General features: G+C 47.5%; 1 protein-coding gene across 6 annotated transcripts in view; it reads left to right on the top strand.

Annotated features, from left to right (window-relative positions):
- Positions 1-27,507, top strand: part of TDRD9 (tudor domain containing 9) — a 561,182-nt gene that overhangs the window by 117,195 nt on the left and 416,480 nt on the right. For all 6 annotated transcript variants that reach the window (XM_063947439.1, XM_063947438.1, XM_063947442.1 and 3 more), the window contains exons 3-4: positions 24,307-24,398; positions 25,564-25,785. In XM_063947439.1, the coding sequence (XP_063803509.1) occupies positions 24,307-24,398; positions 25,564-25,785 (314 nt within the window). The remainder of the gene's footprint in view (positions 1-24,306; positions 24,399-25,563; positions 25,786-27,507) is intronic.

Below are 27,507 nucleotides of genomic sequence, written 5' to 3'. Positions count from 1 at the left end.
GGTTCCCCTCCTTCAACAGGGATGGGGTTACTATTCCACAATGTTTGTGGTACCGAAACCAGACGGTTCGGTGAGACCCATTCTGAATTTAAAATCCTTGAACACTTATATAAGGAAGTTCAAGTTCAAAATGGAATCGCTCAGGGCGGTTATTGCAAGCCTGGAAGAGGGGGATTTTATGGTGTCGCTGGACATCAAGGATGCTTACTTGCATGTCCCCGTTTACCCACCTCACCAGGAGTACCTCAGGTTTGTGGTACAGGATTGTCATTACCAATTCCAGACGTTGCCGTTTGGTCTGTCCACGGCACCGAGAGTATTTACCAAAGTAATGGCCGAAATGATGATACTCCTTCGGAAAAAGGGAGTTATAATTATCCCGTACTTGGACGATCTCCTTATAAAGGCGAGGTCCAGAGAGCAGTTGTTAGTCAGCGTAGCACTCTCTCAGGAAGTGTTGCAACAGCACGGCTGGATTCTGAATATCCCAAAGTCGCAGCTGATTCCTGCGACGCGTCTGCTCTTCCTGGGCATGATTCTGGACACAGAACAGAAGAAGGTGTTTCTCCCGGTGGAGAAGGCCCAGGAATTGTCATCTCTGGTCAGGGACCTCCTGAAACCAAAACAGGTGTCGGTGCATCACTGCACGCGAGTCCTGGGAAAGATGGTGGCTTCTTACGAAGCAATTCCCTTCGGCAGGCTCCATGCAAGGATCTTTCAGTGGGATCTGTTAGACAAATAGTCCGGATCGCATCTTCAGATGCATCGGTTGATCACCCTGTCCCCAAGGGCCAGGGTGTCTCTGCTGTGGTGGCTGCAGAGTGCTCATCTTCTCGAGGGCCGCAGATTCGGCATACAGGACTGGGTCCTGGTGACCACGGACGCAAGCCTCCGAGGATGGGGGGCAGTCACTCAGGGAAGGAACTTCCAAGGACAGTGGTCAAGTCAGGAGACTTCACTACACATAAATATACTGGAACTAAGGACCATTTACAACGCCCTGAGTCAAGCAGAGCCCCTGCTTCAAAACCAACCAGTGCTGATTCAATCAGACAACATCACGTCGGTCGCCCATGTAAACCGCCAGGGCGGCACAAGAAGCAGGATGGCGATGGCAGAAGCCACAAGGATTCTCCGATGGGCGGAAAATCACGTGCTAGCACTGTCAGCAGTGTTCATTCCGGGAGTGGACAACTGGGAAGCAGACTTTCTCAGCAGGCACGACCTCCACCCGGGAGAGTGGGGACTTCATCCAGAAGTCTTCACGCAGATTGTAAACCGTTGGGAACGGCCACAGGTGGACATGATGGCGTCCCGCCTCAACAAAAAGCTAAAAAAAATATTGCGCCAGGTCAAGGGACCCGCAGGCGATAGCTGTGGACGCACTAGTGACACCGTGGGTGTACCTGTCGGTTTATGTTTTCCCTCCTCTTCCTCTCATACCCAAGGTACTGAGGATAGTAAGAAAGAGAGGAGTAAGAACTATACTCATCGTTCCGGATTGGCCAAGAAGACCTTGGTACCCAGAACTACAAGAAATGATCTCAGAGGACCCATGGCCTCTGCCTCTCAGACAGGACCTGTTACAGCAGGGGCCCTGTCTGTTCCAAGACTTACCGCTGCTGCGTTTGACGGCATGGCGGTTGAACGCCGGATCCTAACGGAAAAGGGCATTCCAGATGAAGTGATTCCTACGCTGATAAAGGCTAGGAAAGACGTGACAGCACAACATTATCACCGTATATGGCGAAAATATGTTGCTTGGTGTGAGGCCAGGAAGGCCCCTACAGAGGAATTCCAGCTGGGTCGATTCCTGCACTTCCTACAGTCAGGAGTGACTATGGGCCTAAAATTAGGATCCATAAAGGTCCAGATTTCGGCCCTATCTATTTTCTTTAAAAAAGAACTGGCTTCACTGCCTGAAGTTCAGACGTTTGTTAAGGGAGTGCTGCATATTCAGCCCCCTTTTGTGCCTCCAGTGGCACCTTGGGATCTTAACGTTGTGTTGGATTTCCTGAAATCCCACTGGTTTGAGCCACTTAAGACCGTGGAGCTAAAATATCTCACGTGGAAAGTGGTCATGCTATTGGCCTTAGCTTCGGCTAGGCGTGTGTCAGAATTGGCGGCTTTGTCATGTAAAAGCCCTTATCTGATATTCCATATGGACAGGGCAGAATTGAGGACTCGTCCCCAATTTCTCCCTAAGGTGGTATCAGAGTTTCATTTGAACCAACCTATTGTGGTGCCCGCGGCTACTCGGGACTTGGAGGACTCCAAGTTACTAGATGTAGTCAGGGCTTTGAAAATCTATGTAGCCAGGACGGCTGGAGTCAGGAAAACTGACTCGCTGTTTATCCTGCATGCACCCAACAAGCTGGTTGCTCCTGCTTCAAAGCAAACTATTGCGCGCTGGATCTGTAACACGATTCAGCAAGCTCATTCTGCGGCAGGATTGCCGCATCCTAAATCAGTAAAAGCCCATTCCACAAGGAAGGTGGGCTCTTCTTGGGCGGCTGCCCGAGGGGTCTCGGCTTTACAGCTTTGCCGAGCTGCTACTTGGTCGGGTTCAAACACATTTGCTAAGTTCTACATGTTTGATACCCTGGCTGAGGAGGACCTTGCCTTTGCTCATTCGGTGCTGCAGAGTCATCCGCACTCTCCCGCCCGTTTGGGAGCTTTGGTATAATCCCCATGGTCCTTACGGAGTCCCAGCATCCACTAGGACGTCAGAGAAAATAAGAATTTACTCACCGGTAATTCTATTTCTCGTAGTTTGTAGTGGATGCTGGGCGCCCGTCCCAAGTGCGGACTCTCTGCAATACATGTATATAGTTATTGCTTAACTAAAGGGTTATTGTTATGAGCCATCTGTTACTGAGGCTCAGTTGTTGTTCATACTGTTAACTGGGTATGGTTATCACAAGTTGTACGGTGTGGCTGGTATGAGTCTTACCCTGGATTCCAAATCCTTTCCTTGTGGTGTCAGCTCTTCCGGGCACAGTTTCCTTAACTGAGGTCTGGAGGAGGGGCATAGAGGGAGGAGCCAGTGCACACCAGATAGTACCTAATCTTTCTTTTAGAGTGCCCTGTCTCCTGCGGAGCCCGTCTATTCCCCATGGTCCTTACGGAGTTCCCAGCATCCACTACGGACTACGAGAAATAGAATTACTGGTGAGTAAATTCTTATTTTTAAAGAAGCGTGAAAGCTACACCTCCTCTATCCCACATCAGCCCTCTGTTTTAGAATTGTGAGGAGTGAGCCGGTCACGCTTAGTTGAGCTCCAGCCTGGATTTATTATTGTATGTTTTCCTTTCTCCTTTTTGTTTCTTGTCCTCCGGATAATCCTTACCCCCTTATGTGAGCAGTGGGGTCCAGGTCCTTGGTTCTCCTCGGTGCGCTTATGAGATGCGCTACTACCCACACCAGACAGCCGCGGTCCTGAGGCGTTTGGCAGTGGTGAGTAACTGTTCACCTGTTCTCCCATCACACAGACTGGGGAAGACAGTGCCATATTCTCCCTCCATCTCGCATAAGAGAGGGAGAGGGACTATTTGGTGCTGTGGCTGTTTATTATGAAGGCTACAGCCGGCAGTTGTTTACTGTTAGCGCTGATTCACAGCGTTTTTACCTTATTTCAGGTTCCAGATTGGGTCCCTGTAATACAGTCAGGGGGGAGTGTTTGCTAAGGGAGGTGTGTGTGTGTGTGTATATGTATTTGTATCTATCTATCGATCTATCTATCTATCTATCTAACTCTGTGTTTGGAGGTGTTTTGTAAGTGTGTATTCTCAGCCTTTACAATGACACGCAAGGGAAGAATTGCAAAGGCAACACAAAAATTGTTTGCTACAAATGCAATAAAAAAGTTCACACTGATGATTCTTCCTTGTGTGAGGCTTGTGTTGCGGCGATAGTTCAATCTGGCTCCTCTCAAAAGACCATTTCGCCCCATTGGGCAGTAGCTCTCTCATGTACTGTGTCACAATTACATAGTGAACTTTCTGCAACATGTAAGTCTGGTGAGGCTGCTGTTCTCGTACAGGTGTCCAGATCACCTTCCACTTATGTTACTGCTGAACCGCCTTGGGTTGCTGGTCTTGCCAAGTCGGTATAAGGTCTGACAAAGCTTCTAGAGCCTTCTACGAAACAGTCTAAGGCATCTTTACAACTGATAAAGAAGAGGCCCTTGCCTCATGTCCTAATATCGGATGAGTCGGGAAGAACTCGTGTCCCAAAATGAAGTTAATGAGGACGATCGTGAGTTAAGTGAGATATCTGAATCAGAGGATTTATTTACTCAGAATTCCTCACATGGAATAGAACCCATTATTTTGGCAGTGCAACAGATATTAAATAAATCTGACACAATAGCACCAGATTCGCCAGACACAACCTTGTTTGGGAAAAAGCAACATTCGTTGTCACATATTTATTATCTCAAAACTCGACGATCAACTGTCAGAGGCTTGGAAAAGCCCTGATAAGCATTTTCAGATGCCGAAGAGATTTCAGACAAATTACCCTTTGCCACCCTCGATGACTGAAAAAAGGGAATCGCCACCACAGATTGATTTATTGGTTTCAATGCTGTCGAAGAAGACAGCATTACCAGTCCTGGTCTTAGGAACAAGGTCAAGGAATCCTCAAGCAGCGTTCGTGGATGCTCTGTCAATCCCGTGGAACTTTCGGCTGCAGTATGTGTTCCATCTGGTGTCATTACTGCCCAGAGTAATACGGAAGTTCAAGCAAGAAGGAGGAAACCTCCTTCTAATCAATCCAGCGTGGCCCAGACGGCACTGGTTCTCCGATCTACAGGGCTTCTCGCTAGACCTTCCCCTCCTACTTCCACAGCAACCAGATCTCCTTGTTCAGGGCCCTTGTGTTTACCAGGACTTGGCCCGTCTGGCTTTGACGGCATGGCTCTTGAAGCTGCCATCCTGAAGGCCAAGGGTTTTTCTGAGGCGGTTGTTCAAGCTATGTTGAAGGCCCGTAAGCCGGCTTCTGCTCGGATTTACCATAGGGTCTGGAATGCTTACTTTACTCTGTGTGTGTCTCCACAATCATGACGTTTTCAATTTTATCACGGCCAAACTGTTGGCCTTCCTACAACAGGGCCTGGACTTAGGCCTTCGTCTGGCCTCCCTCAAGGTTCACATTTCTGCCTTGTCGGTTTGGTTTCAGAGAAAGATTGCTGCCCTACCTGATGTTCATACATTCACTCAGGGCGTGTTGCGGATTCAGCCTCCTTATGTACCTCCTGTGGCCCCTTGGGATCTGTCAGTGGTTCTGAAGGACTTGCAAGAGTTTCCGTTTGAGCCTCTTGCCTCTGCTGACCTTAAGTGGATTTCCCGTAAGGTGTTATTTTTGCTGGCTATTGCTTCAGCTAGAAGGGTCTCGGACTTGGGTGCCTTATCATGCAAGTCTCCCCATTTGATTTTTCACAGTGACTGGGAGGTTCTTAGAACGCGACCGGGTTATTTACCCAAGGTAGTGTCTTCCTTCCACCTTAATCAGGAGATTGTGGTTGCGGCCTTTAATTCTTCTGATTGGTCTTCCAAACAGCGGTCTTTGGATGTGGTACGGGCTCTCCGTATCTATGTGAAGAGAACATCCTCCATTAGGAAATCTGATTCTCTTTTGGTTTTCACAAACGTGGCTGGCCTGCTTCCAAGCAGACCCTGGCCAGATGGATTAGAATGGTGATCACACATGCTATGTACAGGCTGGTCATCCAGCTCCTGCTACCATCAAAGCCCATTCTACTCGGTCGGTTGGACCTTCTTGGGTGGCCCATCGTGGTGCGACCCTTGAACAATTGTGCAAGGCGGCTACGTGGTCCTCTGTGAACACGTTCATAAGGTTCTATGCCTTCGATACTTCCGCCTCCCAGGATGCTTCCTTTGGACGCCGGGTTCTTGTGCCTGCTACAGTGCGTCCCCTCCCATAAGGAACTGCTTTAGGACATCCCCGATGTTATTCCTTGTGGAGCCCAGTGTACCCCGCTGCAGAAAAGAAGATTTATGGTAAGAACTTACCTTTGTTAAATCTTTCTGCGAGGTACACTGGGTTCCACAGGGCGCCCACCCTGACGCACTTAGCTTCTTTGGGTTTGTATGGCATTAGCCGCTGGTACCTTCTCCTGTCGTGAGAATGTGGTTGTCTGAGGCTACTAACTACTGTCGTCTTTTTTACGTGTTACTGCATTGGACTGGTTAACAAAACTGAGCTCCAGTGCCTGGAGGTGGGATATAGAGGAGGCGGTGCAGTGCATCCTGGGAACAGTCAAAGCTTTAGCCTGTTGGTGCCTCGCGTCAAGATCCAACTCTACACCCCAATGTTATTCCCTGTGGAACCCAGTGTACCACGGAGAAAGAGATTTAACAATGGTAAGCCTACTATAAATCGCCTTCTTTTTTTTTTTTTTTTTTAATAAAACCATTTTAGGATTGTTTATAAGAAACGTACCTGTGTGAATGCCATATGTGATGTGTTGGATGTGTAAGGAACATTCCTTTATCATGAACATTGTCAAGTCATGTGTAAATACTACAATGACATATTGACGGTTGCCAGAAGGAATCGTAGGTATATTTCGTACATCATGCCGACTTGACACAATGGTGTGTGTAATCATGCATATTGTCTCTTCAGTATTGTTCTACTGAATTGGTTGTATCTTTATGAAAGTAACTGGTAGATGCTTGTTTACTAAATGTTTACTTAAATAGGATGACTATAACCCATTTCCAGAAAACACACACACACACACACACACACACACACACACACACACACACACACACACACACACACACACACACACACACACACACACACACACACACTCTCTCTATCTATATATCCCCTAACTAAAAGCACTTACTGTGTTCCTAAACCTTTACTTACCACTGAATGCAAACTGACCTGAACATTTATTTTCGTGATAGACTAAAAACGGAAGGATTTCACTTACAATTAATAAGGGAACGTTCATGCTTGAAGTATTTGCTACCTGTATGTATGTGTCTTTAAAATATATATGGGTTAATGATACACTGCTGTAAATAAGTGGGATGAGGGCATTGATCATAGTAAGTCACACGGAGGGGGTAGTACAGGTCAAAGAATCTGTAAGAGGCGAGTGAAAATAATTTACAACATGCAAAGAACACTGCCAGTAAACAGTTAACAGTAGTTGGAGGCCACGGTTTTCTCTCCTTCCTCTGCTGTATAAGTAATACCTTTTGAAAGGGACATTATTAGTCCCTTTAAATTCTAACTACAGTTCACTTTTGGAACTCATGTAATGCAATGTCACACAGCCAAGTGTCTGTGTGCCATTATTCTGGAACGCTATAACAGTTGTCCTATTTAGCATATATAACGATGAGAAACTACAGAAATGATGTTGCACACGTTGGACCTAGGGAATATATTTATATAATTGTTTTACATCTTATTTTACTGCATGCTCCCTGAATCTATAAATTATATAGATCTATGGGCTCTATTCAATTCAGAGCTGGGAAGAAGGTGCCAGAGCTATTCAATTCAGCGCGTCATGTCGGAGAATGCCTGTTCTTGCCTAGTGTTTTGTCGTGAGAACTGGCATTCTCCGACTTAAGTGCCAGGCGCAATGCTGTTTCCGCCACGCTAAAGCAAAAACAATATTTCTCTGGCTGGGTCCACAGGATAACATTGGGATATGGTTGAGCGACAACGGAAATGGCACCAACACGGTCACGAGCTTTCTGGCCTCCCTGGATGCATTGGGGCCTCACCATATAGTCCCGCCCACTGACTCAGTCAGATAAGTTTTTTGCTTGGTGCGGCAGGAATCCGCATGGTCACAGGGCTGCTGTGAATAAAGCAGCCTCAAGCTTTTATTATTTTATAGACTCGCTATATTTTTTTTCGAGCGACTTTTCTTAACAGCGTCTTATACGCATACTAGAAAGAGTCACTCCAACAACTCCCCACCGGGTCGCAATAACTCTTACCTTCGCGGTACAGTGCTGTCTCGACAGGCGTCTGTGTCGGATGTTCTAGCAGGTCCAGCAGACGTAACCAGGCTGTGGCCGGAGCATGGGGGGAAGGTGAGTCTATGGATTTCCTCTTACTAGGGGGGTCCGGACACAGCTACACTGATTTGGTGGAGACTACAAACACTGTGTTGATGCCCCGAACATCTCGAGTGCGACAGCGATACGCTTCAGGGATCATAGGCGCCAGGACTAGGTAGAGGCCGCGATCCTTAGAGTTTAAGTCAGGGTGATTCAGACGCTCTCCTGGCCGCCCCTCCTCCGAGTTCATGACCAGTTTCCGCGTGTCTCCCGTCCATGAACTGAATTACCTCACTTCCGGCTCAGACGCTAACACGAGGGTACTCGGTCGCAGCTTAGACGCTGTGGTTGTGTACACTAGAGATCCCGCCTAGACCGAGTCGCAGGCATTAGCGTCTGCATACACGTGGAAGTCGCTGAGCGTCCCTGTCCGTCAGTGAGCGACTGTGTCCGTTATCAAGAGCGGTAGTGTACATCAGTAGCGTCTGAATCTACTCAGCGTCTTACGAGCGCATTTGCTTGGATATGGAAGTGTGGTGAGCCTCCCTGTATCCCGCTCTCCAGAGGAAGGGTATACAGTACTAAAAATTCTCTCTTCTTGTTAGTATGAATTGTTAATTTTTAGTATCTATTGCATATGAGCTCTGTATTTCTCTGACGTCCTAGTGGATGCTGGGAACTCCGAAAGGACCATGGGGAATAGCGGCTCCGCAGGAGACTGGGCACAACTAAAGAAAGCTTTTAGGTCACCTGGTGTGCACTGGCTCCTCCCCCTATGACCCTCCTCCAAGCCCCAGTTAGATTTTGTGCTCGGCCGAGGTTGGATGCACACTAGGGGCTCTCCTGAGCTTCTAAAAAGAAAGTATATAATTAGGTTTTTTATTTTACAGTGAGACCTGCTGGCAACAGGCTCACTGCAGCGAGGGACTAAGGGGAGAAGAAGCGAACCTACCTGCTTGCAGCTAGCTTGGGCTTCTTAGGCTACTGGACACCATTAGCTCCAGAGGGATCGACCGCATGGAACTGACCTTGGTGTTCGGTCCCGGAGCCGCGCCGCCGTCCCCATTACAGAGCCAGAAGCAAGAAGAGGTCCGGAAAATAGGCGGCAGAAGACATCAGTCTTCACCAAGGTAGCGCACAGCACTGCAGCTGTGCGCCATTGCTCCTCATACACACTTCACACTCCGGTCACTGAGGGTGCAGGGCGCTAGGGGGGGGCGCCCTGAGCAGCAATAAAAACACCTTGGCTGGCAAAAATACCACAATATATAGCCCCAGAGGCTATATATGTGATAATTACCCCTGCCAGAAGAAAAAAAAAAAGCGGGAAAATAGTCCTCGAAAAAGGGGCGGAGCTATCTCCTTCAGCACACTGGCGCCATTTCTCCCTCACAGCTCCGCTGGAAGGAAGCTCCCTGGCTCTCCCCTGCAGTCTACACTACAGAAAAGGGTAAAAAAGAGAGGGGGGGCACTAAATTTAGGCGCAGTATATATAACAGCAGCAATAGGGGACATAATTCAGTTAGTCCCTGCATTATATAGCGCTCTGGTGTGTGCTGGCATACTCTCACTCTGTCTCCCCAAAGGGCTTTTGTGGGTCCTGTCCTCTGTTAGAGCATTCCCTGTGTGTGTGCGGTATGTCGGTACGGCTGTGTCGACATGTTTGATGAGGATAATGATGTGGAGGCGGAGCAGATGCCTATAGAAGGGATGTCACCCCCTGCGGGGCAGACACCTGAGTGGATGAACTTATGGAAGGAATTGCGTGCACGTGTCGACTCCTTACACAAAGAATTTGACGACATGCCAAATGCGGGACAGCCGGCTTCTCAGCTCGTGCCTGTCCAGGCGTCTCAAAGGCCATCGGGGGCTCTAAAACGCCCGCTACCTCAGATGGCAAACGCGGATGTCGACACGGATACTGACACCAGTGTCGACGACGATGAGTCTAGTCTAATGTCCACTAAGGCCATTCGTTGCATGATTGAAGCAATGAAAGAGGTGTTACAAATTTCTGATATAAATCCAGGTACCACTAAAAAGGGTATTATGTTTGGGGAGAAAAAACTACCCGTAGTTTTTCCCCCATCAGAAGAATTAAATGAAGTGTGTGAAGAAGCGTGGGCTTTCCCTGATAAAAGATTGGTAATCTCTAAGAAGTTACTAATGGCATTCCCTTTCCCGCCAGAGGATAGGTCACGTTGGGAGACACCCCCCTAGGGTGGATAAAGCGCTCACACGTTTGTCTAAAAAGGTGGCACTACAGTCTCCGGATACAGCCGCCCTCAAGGAACCTGCTGATAGAAAGCAGGAGGCGATCCTGAAGTCTGTATATGCACACTCAGGCATTATACTTAGACCAGCTATTGCGTCAGCATGGATGTGCAGTGCTGCCGCTGCGTGGTCAGATTCCCTGTCAGAAAATATTGACACCCTAGACAGTGACACTATTCTGCTAACCATAGAGCATATAAAAGACTCAGTCTTATACATGAGAGATGCACAGAGGGAGATCTGCCGGCTGGCATCTAAAATAAGTGCATTGTCCATTTCTGCTAGGAGAGGCTTATGGACTCGCCAGTGGACATGGGATGCAGATTCAAAAAGGCACATGGAAGTTTTGCCTTATAAGGGTGAGGAGTTATTTGGGGATGGTCTCTCGGACCTAGTTTCCACAGCAACTGCTGGGAAGTCAGCATTTTTACCCCATGTTCCCTCACAGCCTAAAAAGGCGCCGTTTTATCAGGTACAGTCCTTTCGGACTCAGAAAAACAGGCGTGGAAAAGGCGGGTCCTTTTCTGTCCAGAGGCAGAGGTAGGGGAAAAAGGCTGCAACAAACAGCAGGTTCCCAGGAGCAAAAGTCCTCCCCCGCTTCTTCCAAGTCCGCCGCATGACGGTGGGGCTCCACAGGCGGAGCCAGGTACGGTGGGGGGCCGCCTCAAAAATTTCAGCGATCAGTGGGCTCGCTCACAGGTGGATCCCTGGATCCTGCAAATAGTATCTCAAGGGTACAAACTGGAATTCGAGGCGTCTCCACCCCACCGGTTCCTAAAATCTGCCTTGCCGATTACTCCTTCAGACAGGGAGGCTGTGCTAGCGGCAATTCACAAGCTGTATTCCCAGCAGGTGATAATCAAGGTGCCCCTACTTCAACAAGGACGGGGTTACTATTCCACACTGTTTGTGGTACCGAAACCGGACGGTTCGGTGAGACTCATTTTAAATTTGAAATCCTTGAACACATACATAAAAAAAAATCCAAGTTCAAGATGGAATCGCTCAGGGCGGTTATTGCAAGCCTGGACGAGGGGGATTACATGGTATCCTTGGACATCAAGGATTCTTACTTACCTGCATGTCCCCATTTACTATCCTCACCAGGAGTACCTCAGATTTGTGGTACAGGATTGCCAATACCAATTCCAGACGCTGCCGTTTGGACTCTCCACGGCACCGAGGGTGTTTACCAAGGTAATGGCGGAAATGATGATACTCCTTCGAAGAAAGGGAGTTTTAATTATCCCGTACTTGGACGATCTCCTAATAAAGGCGAGGTCCAATGAGCAGTTGTTGGTGGGAGTAGCACTATCTCAGGAGGTGCTACACCAGCACGGTTGGATTCTGAATATTCCAAAATCACAGCTGGTTCCGACGACACGTCTACTGTTCCTGGGTATGATTCTGGATACAGTCCAGAAAAAAGTGTTTCTCCCGGAGGAGAAAGCCAAGGAGCTGTCATCTCTAGTCAGAGACCTCCTGAAACCAAAACAGGTATCGGTGCATCACTGCACGCGGGTCCTGGGAAAGATGGTGGCTTCTTACAAAGCAATTCCTTTCGGCAGGTTCCATGCCAGAATCTTTCAGTGGGACCTGTTGGACCAATGGTCCGGATCGCATCTTCAGATGCATCGCCTAATAACCCTGTCTCCAAGAACCAGGGTGTCTCTGCTGTGGTGGCTGCAGAGTGCTCATCTTCTAGAGGTCCGCAGATTCGGCATACAGGACTGGGTCCTGGTGACCACGGATGCCAGCCTTCGAGGCTGGGGGGCAGTCACACAGGGAAGAAACTTCCAAGGACTATGGTCGAGTCAGGAGACTTCCCTACACATAAATATTCTGGAACTAAGGGCCATTTACAATGCCCTAAGTCAGGCAAAATCCCTGCTTCTACACCAGCCGGTACTGATCCAGTCAGACAACATCACGGCAGTCGCCCATGTAAATCGACAGGGCGGCACAAGAAGCAGGATGGCAATGGCAGAAGCCACAAGGATTCTCCGTTGGGCGGAAAATCACGTGCTAGCACTGTCAGCAGTGTTCATTCCGGGAGTGGACAACTGGGAAGCAGACTTTCTCAGCAAGACTTACCGCGGCTGCGTTTGACGGCATGGCGGTTGAACGCCGGATCCTGAAGGAAAAGGGCATTCCGGAGGAAGTCATTCCTACGCTGATTAAAGCCAGGAAAGATGTAACTGCAAAGCATTATCACCGCATATGGCGGAAGTATGTTGCTTGGTGTGAGGCCAAAAAAGGCCCCAACAGAGGAATTTCAACTAGGTCGATTTCTGCATTTCCTACAAGCAGGAGTGACTATGGGCCTGAAATTAGGCTCCATTAAGGTACAGATCTCGGCTCTGTCGATTTTCTTCCAGATAGAACTAGCTTCACTACCTGAAGTTCAGACGTTTGTGAAAGGAGTGCTGCATATTCAGCCCCCGTTTGTGCCTCCAGTGGCACCTTGGGATCTCAACGTGGTGTTGAGTTTCTTAAAATCACATTGGTTTGAGCCACTTAAAACCGTGGATCTAAAATATCTCACGTGGAAAGTGGTCATGTTATTGGCCTTGGCTTCAGCCAGGCGTGTGTCAGAATTGGCAGCTTTGTCATGTAAAAGCCCTTATCTGATTTTCCATATGGATAGGGCGGAATTGAGGACTCGTCCCCAGTTTCTCCCTAAGGTGGTATCAGCTTTTCACTTGAACCAACCTATTGTGGTGCCTGCGGCTACTAGGGACTTGGAGGATTCCAAGTTACTGGACGTAGTCAGGGCCTTGAAAATTTATGTTTCCAGGATGGCTAGAGTCAGGAAAACTGACTCGCTATTTATCCTGTATGCACCCAACAAACTGGGTGCTCCTGCTTCTAAGCAGACTATTGCTCGCTGGATTTGTAGCACAATTCAGCTGGCGCATTCTGCGGCTGGACTGCCGCATCCTAAATCAGTAAAAGCCCATTCCACAAGGAAGGTGGGCTCATCTTGGGCGGCTGCCCGAGGGGTCTCGGCTTTACAACTTTGCCGAGCTGCTACTTGGTCAGGGGCAAACACGTTTGCAAAATTCTACAAATTTGATACCCTGGCTGAGAAGGACCTTGAGTTCTCTCATTCGGTGCTGCAGAGTCATCCGCACTCTCCCGCCCGTTTGGGAGCTTTGGTATAATCCCCATGGTCCTTTCGGAGTTCCCAGCATCCTCTAGGACGTCAGAGAAAATAAGATTTTACTCACCGGTAAATCTATTTCTCGTAGTCCGTAGTGGATGCTGGGCGCCCATCCCAAGTGCGGATTGTCTGCAATACTTGTACATAGTTATTGTTAACTAAAGGGTTATTGTTGAGCCATCTGTTGAGAGGCTCAGTTGTTTTCATACTGTTAAACTGGGTATAGTATCACGAGTTATACGGTGTGATTGGTGTGGCTGGTAGGAGTCTTACCCGGGATTCAAAATCCTTCCTTATTATGTCAGCTCGTCCGGGCACAGTGTCCTAACTGAGGCTTGGAGGAGGGTCATAGTGGGAGGAGCCAGTGCACACCAGGTGACCTAAAAGCTTTCTTTAGTTGTGCCCAGTCTCCTGCGGAGCCGCTATTCCCCATGGTCCTTTCGGAGTTCCCAGCATCCACTACGGACTACGAGAAATAGATTTACCGGTGAGTAAAATCTTATTATTACTGTGTTTTCTGCATGTTATGTTGAAAAAGAACCAGTTAAAAAAAGTCTTTGCGAACACATTCCATGGTGGCTCTGTTGGTGGTTGAACCAACTCCTGTTTTTTACTTTGCTGAAAAGCAAAACAGTTCGCACACAAACCCTCATAAGTGACTAATTGGTCCATACAAATTAACCCTGTCTTACAGGATAAGCATGTTAGGGATGTAGGAGTGCTTGATAAATTCTCCTTATCACTTTTGCCGCTCACAGACATGGTAATACGAGTATGTAAAAGTGAAATAAATCTGACCACAGTGCACCTGAATTGAGGGTCAGAACAGGACTGACGTTACACAGGAAAGTCAGCACTCATACTAGCAGTCAGTCGCATGTTAAAGCATTAGACATTGTCATATGAGAATACAACCCTCATTACAACTTATAAATAAGTAGGAAAATTGTACTTCTGTTAACCCATACATGCAGCTCCCTTCCTACGGCTTGTTTCCAGTAGCCTCTACAAGCAACCAAGGGACAGGTAAGACTAAGACAGATACGTCTATGTGGCAGAAAACACAAGATGATACAACAGATGATGATACAGTATATTCAAATACATCCGTATGATGATCAGTCGCAGAGTTTTAGTTCAGACGATGTAGCTGAACTTATTAATGCTGTGAAGGCTGTTCTGTCTTTGGAAGAGCCAGCCAAGTCAGTGTTAAAATCTAAAGCACCTGTGTTTAAACGAATAAAATCAGTGAAAACTGAATTCCCAGCATCAGATGAGCTGACGGAAATGATGGATGAGTCTTGGGCGACGCCCAGTAAGAAATATAAGATTCCGAAAAGATGGAATTCTTATTATCCATTTCCGGCTGCGGATTGTTCGAAAAGAGAAGTTCCTCCAAAAGTAGATGCACATGTTCTGCGACTTGTGCATAAAACTGCTTTACCACTGTCATCTACCTCGCTAAATGATGTCACAGACAGAATGGTAGATAGTTTTAAAAAAAATGTATTTTCTCAAGTAGGAGCAGTGGTAAGACCTGCTATGGCTTCGGCCTGGGTAGCAAAGGCAATGGGCGAATGGATAGAGGAACTAGAGAATGACATCTCTTCTACTACGGAGCAAGAGTATCATTTAAGCCGTTTAAGACCATCTGCCCAATACTTGGAAGAAGCAGCAATTGATATGGGTACAGTTGCTTCTAAAGAATAGCCGCTCGCAGAGCAGTTTGACAACGTACCTGGAAGGCAGATGCGGAATCCAAGAAAGAATTGGAAGCATTGCCTTTCGTTGGTAATATATTGTTTGGGAAACCATTATCTGATATCCTAGAATCAGAGGCTGAATCAAAGAAGGTCAGATTTCCGGCTACTTATAACCCTAAGTCCAAGGGTTCAAAGTTTTGCTCATTTCGTTGGCAAAGCAAAGCGAAAGCTAAAGAGGAGTCTAAGCAACCCCAGTTCAAAACCAGGGGTAGGAAGCAGTGGGCTAGCAAAAAGCCAGCTTCCAAGCCTGAACAGAAACCATCAGCCTGAAGAGACGGGCCTCCGCCTGGAGGATTCCAGGGTTGGGGGCCGACTCCTTCATTTTGCACACATATGGCAGCAGTCAACAACAGATGCTTGGGTGCAGAAGGTGGTATCTCAGGGGTATGGGTTCCCATTCAGGAGGCAGCCTCCTCAAAGATTTTTTTGCACCAGCCCGTCTCGTATAGAGTCGAAGGCCAATGCCCTACAAGAAGCAGTCCAAAAATTACTGCAGTCTGGTGTGATTGTCCCAGTACCTCCATCATAAAGGGGACAGGGGTTTTACTTCAATCTATTTCTGATCCAGAAGCCTAATGGGTCATATCGACCAATTCTCAATCTAAAAATGTTAAACAAATACATTTGGATCCCGAAGTTCCACATGGAGACGTTACGCTCCATAATGTTGGCCATGGAACCGGGAGATTACATTGTATCTGGATGTACGGGATGCGTACCTACATGTGCCTATAGCACTGTCTCATCAATGTAACCTCAGGTTTGCCATCCTCCAGGAACATTTTCAGTTCCAGGCCTTGCCCTTCGGGCTAGCAACAGCACCCAGGGTGTTTACCAAGATCATGGTGGTTATGGCAGCTTGTCTGCGCAAACAGGGGATAAGAATATTCCCATACCTCGAAGACCTGTTAATCTTAGCACATCCGCAAGATTTACTTTTGAGCCATCTTCAACAGACAATTGTTTGTTTACAGAGACACGGGTGGCTCATAAATTGGGAAAAGTCGTCTCTGAATCCGTCACAGCGGATGGTTCATTTGGGGGCCATATTGGATTCGGACCTACAGAAAGTTCTCTTACCAGAGAAAAAGATAGTCAAGGCGCAGGTCCTGGCTCAGGAAGCGTTGCACGCCCAGACAATGTCAGTCCATGCAGCAATGCGACTGTTGGGTCTGATGGTATCAACCTTCGACATGGTGGAATATGCGCAATTCCACTCCAGACCATTGCAGCACCTTATTCTGACCAAATGGAACGGAAATCATCAGACGATAAAAAAGGAGATGATAAAGTTTCCAGTAAACGTAAAAAGGTCTCTAGCGTGGTGGCTACAGATAGACCATTTAAAAAAGGGGAGACCCTTTTGGATAAAAGATTGGCAGGTCCTGACAACAGATGCCAGCCTGCAAGGCTGGGGTGCGGTACTCGGAAGCCTTTGGTTCCAGGGAAAATGGACCGCAAGGGAAAGTCGCCTGCTGATAAATCTGTTGGAAATAAGGGCCATTTACTTGGCTCTAGTTCAGGCAAAGGACAGTCTGCAAGGAAGACCGGTCCAGATTCGCTCAGACAATGCGACAGCAGTAGCGTACCTCAATCATCAAGGAGGATCTCACAGCTGGAGACTGATGGAGGAAGTAACTCCCATTCTAAGATGGGCAGAGCTCTATCTCCCAGCATTGTCAGCAGTGTTTGTCCCAGGTGTTTTGAACTGGGAAGCGGATTTTCTCAGTCGACACACCATTCAGGAAACTGAATGGGCATTACACCCAGAAGTGTTTCAGACACTAGTGAACAGATAGGGTCTTCCAGAGATAGACCTCATGGCGTCTCGTCTAACCAACAAAGTTACAAGGTACGGATCGAGTACTAGGGACCCAGGAGCGGTCCTTGTAGATGCACGGTCAGTAGAAAGGAAATTTAATCTGGCATATCTGTTCCCTCCAATATCTCTGTTACCCAGAGTAGTGAGAAAAATAAAGCAAGCGAAGGGAGCAATAATTCTTATAGCTCCAGCTTGGCCAAGAAGGCATTGGTACACATATCTGCTAAGAATGTCCGTGGAAGCACCAATCCTGCTCCCTCAACGTCCAGATCTGCTAAAGCAGGGTCCTTGTTGCCACAGTCATCTGGATCGCCTGTCTTTGACGGCATGGCTGTTGAAACCTCTATCTTAGAAGCGAGAGGATTTTCGAAACAAGTAATCCAAACTATGCTCAGAGCAAGAAAGCCTTCTTCAGCTCGTGTGTATCATAGAATATGGCAAGCCTATATTCATTGGTGAACTGGAAAACATTTGAATCCAAGATCTTTTAAAGTATCCAGGATTTTGGATTTTCTTCAAGCAGGATTGGATAAAGGTTTGAAAGTAGCTTCCGTGAGAGTTCAAGTTTCAGCATTAACTGTATGGTTTCAGCGAAAGATTACTGATTTACAGGATGTACGTACTTTCTTTCAGGGAGTTGTACATATTCAACCTCCATTTGTTCCTCCTGCAGCTCCCTGGGATTTGAATTTAGTTCTTAAATTTCTCCATGGTCCTCCGTTTGAACCCCTTAAGAGAGCAGATCTTAAATGGTTAATGGCTAAAGTGCTTTTTCTACTGGCAATGGCGTCTGCCAGAAGAGTGTCAGATTTAGGAGCATTATCGTGTAAGTCTCCTTTCCTAAGTTTTTTTCCAGACAGAGCAGTTCTCAGAATGAGATCTGGTTATCTTCCAAAGGTGGTTTCAAAGTTTCACCTGAATGAAGAGATTGTAGTCCCAGCTTTTCAGGTACCGGGACTATCTGCGGGAGAAGCGTCGACGGACGTAGTCCGATCCTTAAGAATCTACGTAGATCGTACTAGTGCCATCAGAAAAACAGATTCTCTCTTCATCCTCTACGGATTCCATAGAAGAGGATGGACTGCTAGTAAACGGACGCTGGCGAGATGGCGCCGAATGGTAATATCAGAAGCTTATTCTCATGCAGATCTCCCTACTCCGGCTAATTTCTCTGCACACTCTACACGTAAGGTAGGTCCTTCATGGGCAGCACAAGAGGGTGCTTCAGCAGAACAGATATGTAAGGCAGCCACATGATCTTCCATAAACACATACATCAGACATTATGCCTTGGATACTTTTGCCTCTCATGACGCAGACTTCGGGCGAAAGGTCCTCCTGTGTAATCAGGAGCGTCCCCACCACTAAAATTGGCTTTGGGAATCCCAATGTTATCCTGTGGACCCAGCCAGAGAAATAGACGTTATGGTAAAAACTTACCGTTGATAACGTGATTTCTCTTATGTCCACAGGTATCCACAGGGATCCCACCCTGACGCACCTGATTTGAGGATCTTGACAATCACTAAACCTCTTCCCTCTTGTATGGAAGGGTGTGCATGTGTGTTCTTATCGCCTAAATAGGTCTCTACCTGATGCTCCTGCCTAAATCGCTGTGGAAAGAACTGATCTGACTGAGTCAGTGGGCGGGACTATATGGTGAGGCCCCGATGCATCCTGGGAGGCCAGAAAGCTCGTGACCGTGTTGGTGCTATTTCCGCTGTCGCTCAACCATATCCCAATGTTATCCTGTGGATACCTGTGGACATAAGAGAAATCACGTTATCAACGGTAAGTTCTTACCATAACGTCTATTTTCGTCTGATTTTTGCTCACAACCCAGGAGGGTGTGAGAAGAAATCCTCTAGTCGGGCATAACATTGCGCTACATTGAACAGCTCCAGGAGCTCCTTCCCGGTGCTATTCAAATTGCGCTAAATTGAATCAAACCCTATGTTTCAGCAATACAAAAAGTAACACTTATTTCTCTAACGTCCTAGTGGATATTGGGGTGACATTAGTACCATGGTATATAGATCGGGTCCTTTGGAGCCTGGCACTTTAAAAAATCAGTCAGTGTGTGCCGTCTCCTCCCCTCTATGCCCTTCCTGCAGACTCAGTTTAGAAAAATTTGCCCAAGGAGCCGGGTGCATTCTCTGAAGCTCCAGAGTTTTCTTAAGAACTTGTTAGTTTATTATTTTCAGGCAGCACTGGTTGGCAACCAGTCTGCCTGCGTCGTGGGACTTGGGGGGACGGGACTGAACCAACCTTATATAGAGTTAATGGTTCGTATCTCCGCTGACAGGACACTGAGCTCCTGAGGTGCTGTTTCTCATACCCCAGGGTGTGAGTCCACGCCGGCACCATGCCGCCACCATGCCGCCACCCCTAACTGATGCCAAATAGACGCGGTGAGTACTACACCGGGGTCCCGGTTGGCGGGTCCCCGGTGACAATGGTGGCATTAGTGTGCAGCAGTCACCGGGCCCCGAGCTGCGGTGCCCGCTGGGAACTCACACTGGTGCTAAGTTAAAGGGGGATCCTGTTGACCACATACAAACTACTCGGCCCCCTCTGGTGGTCTTTCACAAACGCACACTCCCTCAGGTGCTCCAGTCTGTCTCTGATACCTTAATACCAGAGTTAGATGAGGGAGAACTGGAGGTGGAAGATGACAATACACTGTCCCCGGGGGTTGATGCCCTGATTTATGCTATTAGAGAAGTCCTCAACATACATGATAAGGAGACAGAACCAGAAGAGGAATTGTTTTTTAATGTGAAACCAAAATCCTCTGTCACCTTCCCTATCTCAAAAGAATTAAACTACCTTTCCAAAGAGGCGTGGGTGAATCCTGGCAAGAAATGTATTACTCCTAAACGGTAACTAAATTCCATACCCTTCCTGCTGAGGATAGACGAGAGTTGGGTATCTGCACACTCAATATATATTATCAATATTGTGAATGTATGTGAACCATCATCACATCATCACTTGTTTGGACCCCTTTTCCCTTTATATCAAACAATGCTTGATGTGTAAGGGGGTGCTGTCAATTACAGTATATAGGCGATCGGGTTGAGAGGATCTCTTTATTCACAATTTCCTATCTTATAGGTTTCACATATATGTTAGTTTGTCTGATTTTAACTCTTATGTTTCACTGTTGTCTGGGTAATTAATTCATAATTTAATGTATATTTAATAAATGTTAAGTTTTAAGATAAAGTAATCTTTTCTACTGCTGAGGATAGGAAAGTTTTGGAAAACCCACCGTTCGTGGATACTTCAGTGTCCAGGCTATCACATAATATCGTACTGCCTATACCTGGGGCTAGCTCCCTCAAAGACCCAGCTGACCGCAAAATTGAGACTTCACTCAAATCAATCTTTACTGCAGTGGGCGTAGCCCAACGCTTCACTTTTGCTTGTGGCGGGATCTCTAGGGCCATTGTTAAATGGTCTGATAATATAATGAGTTTGACTCCCTACCTCAGGATGAGAACATTACACTGCTGCAGCATATCCAAGATGCTACAAACTTTTTAAGTGAGACAGTTAAGGAGTTATGTCTCATTAATGGCCGTGCCATGGCTATGGCGGTCTCGCAGAGCCCTGTGGCTGCGACACTGGTCAGCAGATGCTGTTTCCAAAAGGGGTGTTGAGAACCTTCCTTTTACATGGGATACCTTGTTTGGAGAGGAACTAAACAAGTGGATATCACAGGCCACGGCAGGTTAGTCTACCTATCTGCTGTCTGCTGCACCTCCTGCTAGATGTCCCTCTTGTAAACCAGTAGGTGCTGGAGCATTGGACCAGGCCTCCGGATCCACATCCATAAAGCCCTCCGCGTGACAGTTTTCCCCAGCAGTAAGGCAACTTCCAGGTAGGTGCTCACCTTCAGCACTTCGCCCATATGTGGGCAAAGTCCTGCCGGGATCCCTGGGTGAGGGATCTCATCCCAAGAACACCGGTTGGAATTTCAGGAACAGCCTCCTCTCAGATTCTCCAAGTTGGCCTTACCAGCTTCACCTGTAGCAAGAGTTACCTTGCAAAAAGCCATTCAAAAACTGCTTTCTACAGGAGTTATTGTTCCAGTACCTCCTCCGCTGCATACAAAGGTATTTTACTCAAGTCTCTCTGTGGTTCCGAATCCAGACTGCTCGGTACGGCCGATCTTGAACTTCAAATTGCTGATCCCGTATCTTTGCATGTTCAAATTCAAGATGGACTCCCTAAGGGCAGTGATCTCCAGTCTGGAGGAGGGGGGAGTTCCTGGTATCTCTGGATATCAAGGATGCATACCTTCATATCCCAATATGGCTGTCTCATCAGGCTTACCTTCGGTTTGCTGTACTGGATCATCACTTCCAGTTCCAGGCCTTACCCTTTGGTCTCTCCACAGCTCCAAGGATATTCACAAACGTCATGGTGGAGATAATGCTGCAATTGCGCAAGATGGGTGTCAACATAGTCCCATACTTGGATGATCTCCTGATAAAGGCGGTGTCCAGGGAACAGCTGCTACACAGCATCGACTTGACAACTCGCCTGCTTACGGACCACGGAAGGATCCTAAATTTCCAAAAGTCTCACCTGGAACCGTCTCAGCGAATTCAGTCCCTGGGAATGATCCTTGACACTGTATCTCAGAAGGTATTCCTTGCAATGATCCGCTTGGTGCTCTGACCCCGCAAAATCTCGATTCATCTTTGCATTCGATTGCTGGGCAAGATGGTAGCTTCTTATGAGGCAAATCAGTACGGCAGGTTTCGTGCACATCCGTTCCAGCTGGACAAGTGGTCAGGATCTCACCTGCACATGCACCAGAGTATAACTCGCTTGCCAAAAGCACGGACCTCTCTTTTGTGGTGGCTACAAGTCTCTCACCTTGTGGAGGGTTTGTCTTTGAGTACCCAGTCTTGGACATTACTGACAACAGATGCCAGTCTCCGGGGTTGGGGAGCTGTGACCCAGGGGGCCCAGTTCCAGGGGAAGTGGTCGAGTCAGGAATCTGCCCTTCCCATAAATGTCCTGGAACTCAGGGCAATTTACAATGCACTTCTGCAGGCCTCCTATCTCCTTCGGAATCAAGCCATCCAGGTGCAGTCGAACAACGCCACGGCAGTAGCATACATTAACAGACAGGGAGGAACAAGAAGCAGGGCCGCAATGCGAGAGGTGTCAAGGATAATCCTCTCGGTGGAAGCCAATGCAAGCGCCATATTCATTCCAGGAGTGGACAGCTGGGAAGCGGACTACCTCAGCAGGCATGACCTCCATCTGGGGGAATGGGGCCTTAACCCTCAGGTGTTCCAGCAACTGGTTCACCGGTGGGGCTGTCTGCAGATAGACCTGATAGCTTCTCATCTCAACAAGAAGCTCCGTCGTTACTGTTCCAGAACGAGGGATCCGCAGGCTGCTGCAGTTAATGCTATAGTAGCGCCGCGGAACAACCAGTTTGTTTACTTGTTCCCTCCAATCCCTCTCATTCCAAGAGTTCTAAGAAGACTGAAAAGGTCAAGAGTTCAGGCAGTTCTAATTGCCCCGGATCGGCCTCGATGGTCCTGGTACGCGGACCTCCTAACCATGTCTCTGGAGGAACCCTGGCCTTTGCCGCTACTCAAGGACCTTCTTCAACAAGGACCGTTTGTCTATCCAGACTTACTGTGGCTACTTTTGACGGCTTGGAAGTTGATTGTGAGAACTAGAAAAGGTCTTCCATCCAAGGTTATTTCCAATATGGTCCTGTCCCGTAAGGTGGTCACGTCCAAACCTTACCACGGTATCTGGAAGAAATGTCTCGTGGTGCGAGGGTAGAAAAAATCCTCCTGCAGAATTTCGACTTGCCCGTTTTCTGCTTTTCCTGCAAGCAGGTGTGGAAAGGGCCTACGGTTAGGCTCCATCAAAGTTCAGATTTCGGCTCTCTCTTTTCTTCCAGAAACAACTAGCGGTACTCCCAGAAGTACAGACTTTCCTGCAGGGCGTTCTTCACATTCAGCTATCCTTTGTCCCTCCAACAGCTCCGTGGGATCTCAATGTGGTCTTGACTTTTCTCCAGTCGAACTGGTTTGAGCCCTTACACAGGGTAGACTTGAAATATCTAACGTGGAAGACGTTGCTGGCTTTAGCCTCTGCAAGACGTGTATCAGAATTGGGGGCCTTATCCTGTAAGAGCCCATATTTGATATTTCACGAGGATAGGGTGGAGCTCAGGACTTGCCTGCAGTTTTTTGCCGAAAGTGGTATTGGCTTTTCACATTAATCAACCGATACGGGTTCCGGTACTGTCTGACACATCGCCTTAGACGTTGTGAGAGCTTTGAGGATTTATGTCAAGAGGGCAGCTCGTCACAGGAAGTCTGACTCCCTTGGCCCTTTTTGTACTTTATGACGCAACCAGACTATTGCTCGTTGGCTCAGGTTTACCATTCAACAAGCCTATTCTTCGGCAGCATTACCGTTGCCGAATTCTATCCACGCCCACTCCACAAGGTCGGTGGGTTCTTCCTGGGCGGCTGCCCGGTGTGTCTTGGCCTTACAGTTGTGCCGTGCAGCTACTTGTTAAGTTCTGTAAGTACGACACCTTGGTCATTGATGACCTTCAGTTTGGTCAGGCGGTTTTACAGGGATCTAAGCACTCTCCCACCCGTTCTGGGAGCTTTGGGACTTCCCCATGGTACTAATGTCTCCCCTGTATCCACTAGGGTGTTAGAGAAAATAGGAACGTAATACCTACTGGTAATTCCTTTTCTCATAGTTCGTAGTGGATACTGGGCACCCACCCCAGTGCTTCGAGTTCCTGCTTACCTGGTTTAATTGTTCTTGGTTTGGTTTGGTCTGCTGTTGCTTTCCCTGTTCCATGTTTGCTATCCTTTTATTATAGTTAGCGTTGCTTTCCTCTGTTCTGGTTAGCTCTGCTATTTTTGTCGTTGTGTGTTGGTTCGTTACCTCACCGCTATTTGTGTTTATATCCTTCTCTCAAAGTATGTCCATCTCCTCGGGCACAGTTTTCATAGACCGAGTCTGCAGGAGGGGCATAGACGGGAGGAGCCAGCACACACTGACTGATTTCTTAAAGTGCCAGGTTCAGTGGACTTGATCTATACCCCATGGTACTAATGTCACCCCAGTATCCATTACGGACTACGAGAAAAGAAATTACCAGTAGGTATTAAATTCCTTTTTTCTTTTTCTTCTTCTTTAAAACCTCTAACCAGCTCACTTTCACAAGCCAGAACTTGAACAGATTCCCGTGCCAGACCCCAATTTCAAATATTCGTTGTTGCCAATATTGAAGAGCAGAAAACATGTAAGCCAATTGACTAACAGTGTTTATGTATTATTGCACCTGAAAGTGTTTTTGTAATGATGTTGAAGAAGGAGCTAATTAACACTATTAATACACACTCTGTAATAATTCTGTGGGTGACGCTGGTATCAGATGGAGGAAACTCTAATATACAATGTTTTAAACTCTGCATATAGTAATAGTTTATGTACGTATTGGACATGTCCTTCCAAGTTGCATCATTCAAGAGTGAAATAAATATTATTTAATTGTAGCTAGCATGTTGCCTATACTCAGGATTCCTCAACTCCCCTGATTTGGCCCATGTTCACTTGTTTGTGTAGCCTAGGCACAAGTTTATTCCATTATACTTCATTATACAACAAGGGGATGGCAAGGGGTGCCTTCCCCTTGTTGTCTGTGTGTGTGTGTGTATACCATCTCATTTCATCTAACAATTTTTGGGTTCCATCGCTCCTCCTTTTTGACCCTCCCTACTAACTTCTGCAGCACTGCCTAGTTTCTTTATAGGGTGTGACTGCTTTTTAGTACAGCGTTCTAGCTTTGTCAGAAGATGAGCATAGAATGTTTTGTAACGGTGTTGGCTGTATCTATGTTTGTGTCACCTGAGGGCCTGATCCCGGTCCTGTTACTACCAGTGTTCTATACTTTGCGCATGTGCAGTACAGTATGAGTTTGCGATTGTAGGATGCAGTTTGACAGTCTGATGCTGTTTGGGTGCGGATAGGAAATGGTCACTTTCTCTGAGCGGAGGTGCGTCGCCGCCGTTGTGGGGGAGGGTCGAGGCCAGAATATCAGTCAGTGTACTGAGATCTCCTGGCCTCTTTGTTGTAGCTGCTGCTTGCGTAAACCCATCACGCAGCCGACCGATAGTGTTGCAAATTATGTGTCCCAATGCTGTGTCCTAAGAAGCAACTGGGATCACTAATGCAAGCATGATGTGTGACGCCTACTGCTTCATATTAGTGCTCTTTCCATGTAAGCAGCAGTGATAGCAACACCAACCACATCTGAATCTGGAATAGTGTGTGTCAAAACCTGTTCAACTCATTAACTGGATTAGGTGTGTTTGCCTCACATGTGCCTGGTAATTATAGGAACCAGGTTAATTAAAACATATAGTTATGCAGTGTTTTTATAGTTATACAGTGTTTTATATTTACAGCTGATTACTCAAATTAAGAACAATTCAGTTTTGGTTATACATGGTGCCACAGGCAGTGGGAAAAGTACACAACTGCCACAGTATGTCCTGGATTACCACATGCAGCGCTCTACATACTGTAACATTGTGGTGACACAGCCCAGGAAGATCGCTGCATGCAGCATTGCCACATGGATCAGCAAGGAGAGAAACTGGCCACTGAGTGGTTTAGTGGGTTATCAGGTAAGTGTTATCATTTAAGAAAAAATTATTTTGAGACTCCTCTAAATGGAGTTGTGTTTATAAGGGGGCACAAACCTCAGTGAATGTTTTTTTGTGTGGGTTTGGTGTGTGTGGTTTTTTTTTTTTCCTGCAGCGGGGTACACTGGTATTCCGCAGGGAATAACGTCGGGGTGCAGAGTTGGATCTTGATCCGAGGCACCAACAGGCTAAAGCTTTGACTGTTCCTAGGATGCATTGCACCGCCTCCTCTATAACCACGCCTCCAGGCACTGGAGCTCTGTTTGTAAGTTGGTGCCTGCAGTGCAGGTCACCTAACAGATGGGGCTGCGTCAGGCATCCCCGAAAAGAGCTTTTTAAGAAGACTTCAAGAGCCACAGCACTATTTAAGTCAGTCTGACATGCTGTGCTGCGGCTCCAACACCACCACAGCAGCGCTGCATACTCCCGCTGCCGGGTTCCCGGGTACTTGCAGCGGAGGCGTACCGGTCATCAGGCACACCACCGCTGACACTCTCCAGGATTGCCTGGCTGCACATCATGGAGGAGGTAAGAGGGTCCCCCCGGTGGGATCCGCAGGTTAATCGCGGTTCCAGGACACGGACCGTGCTGCTGGCGTGGACACTGTACTGCACAGGGACCCCACTATATCCACCAGGGCAAGGTAGCACAGGTCGTATTTACTAAAATCCTTTATATATAGGCTCCACAGTACCCGGTGGTTTGGACCAGCATAGGGGATAAGGCGCTGACCTGTAGCCCCTACCCCAGCAGCGTTCTCAAGTATGCTGACTACACTTGTGACACGTCTTATGCCCCCTTTGGGACCTCCTGTGCCATTGCAGCCACATATTGTCCCTGTAGTTAATCCGCCCTGGGCGGATACTCTTTCTACCCAATTACAACAATTAAATCAATCTTTGGTTAGACATAAGTCTACCCCACGCCCCTCTGGGGCCAAGTGGTCATCTAAACGGCCCGTTTCTTGCTCACAATCCACTAATATTTTGGATAATTCTTCCGATGAGGATGGGGAATATACTGATCCGTCAGACACTGATACAGTTACTTCTGATGAGAAATCTACAACCCAGGCTGATGTTCCTGACCTAGTGGAGGCTATTAAGCTAATTCTTCAAATAGATGATGACATTGAGCCTACTACTGCGTCTAATGGGCCTTACACATTTGTTGATCTGCCCGACGGCGGATACGGCCGACCCGGCGGCAGGGGGGCAGTGACGGGGGAGTTATGTTTCTTCACTCCCCTTGTCAGCCGGCTCCATAGCATTGCAGACAAATATGGACAAGATCTTCCATATTGGCTTGCATGCACAAGCGACAGGGCAAGCAACGATGAAACAACGCGGGCCGCGCTTCGTTCATCGTTGGTGCCTCCACATTAATGAACGAGATCGTTCATATCTTTCAGCATTATCGCCCAGTGTGTAGGGCCCTTAAGAAACCTGATAAGTTCAAAGTAGTCTTACCACATTGACCATTTAATTGACATATGTCAGGAATCCTGGTCTGTCTAAAAAGATGCTAGCTCGTTATTCTGTCCCTGCAGAGTTGATTAACAAGTGGGAAACTTCACTGCCGGTGGACTCTCATGTCGCCCGTCTTGTGGTGTCATCTACTCTGCCTGTCACCACTGTCACCTCACTGAAGTAACCGACGGATAAGCGTGTGGAGGGATGTCTGAAGTCTTTTTCTCTTACTGGT

This window comes from Pseudophryne corroboree, chromosome 12 (assembly GCF_028390025.1).
Source record: "Pseudophryne corroboree isolate aPseCor3 chromosome 12, aPseCor3.hap2, whole genome shotgun sequence".
Classification (NCBI taxonomy): domain Eukaryota; kingdom Metazoa; phylum Chordata; class Amphibia; order Anura; family Myobatrachidae; genus Pseudophryne; species Pseudophryne corroboree.
The sequence above is the reverse complement of the archived record's forward strand: the minus strand, read 5'-3'. Positions and strand labels throughout refer to the sequence as shown.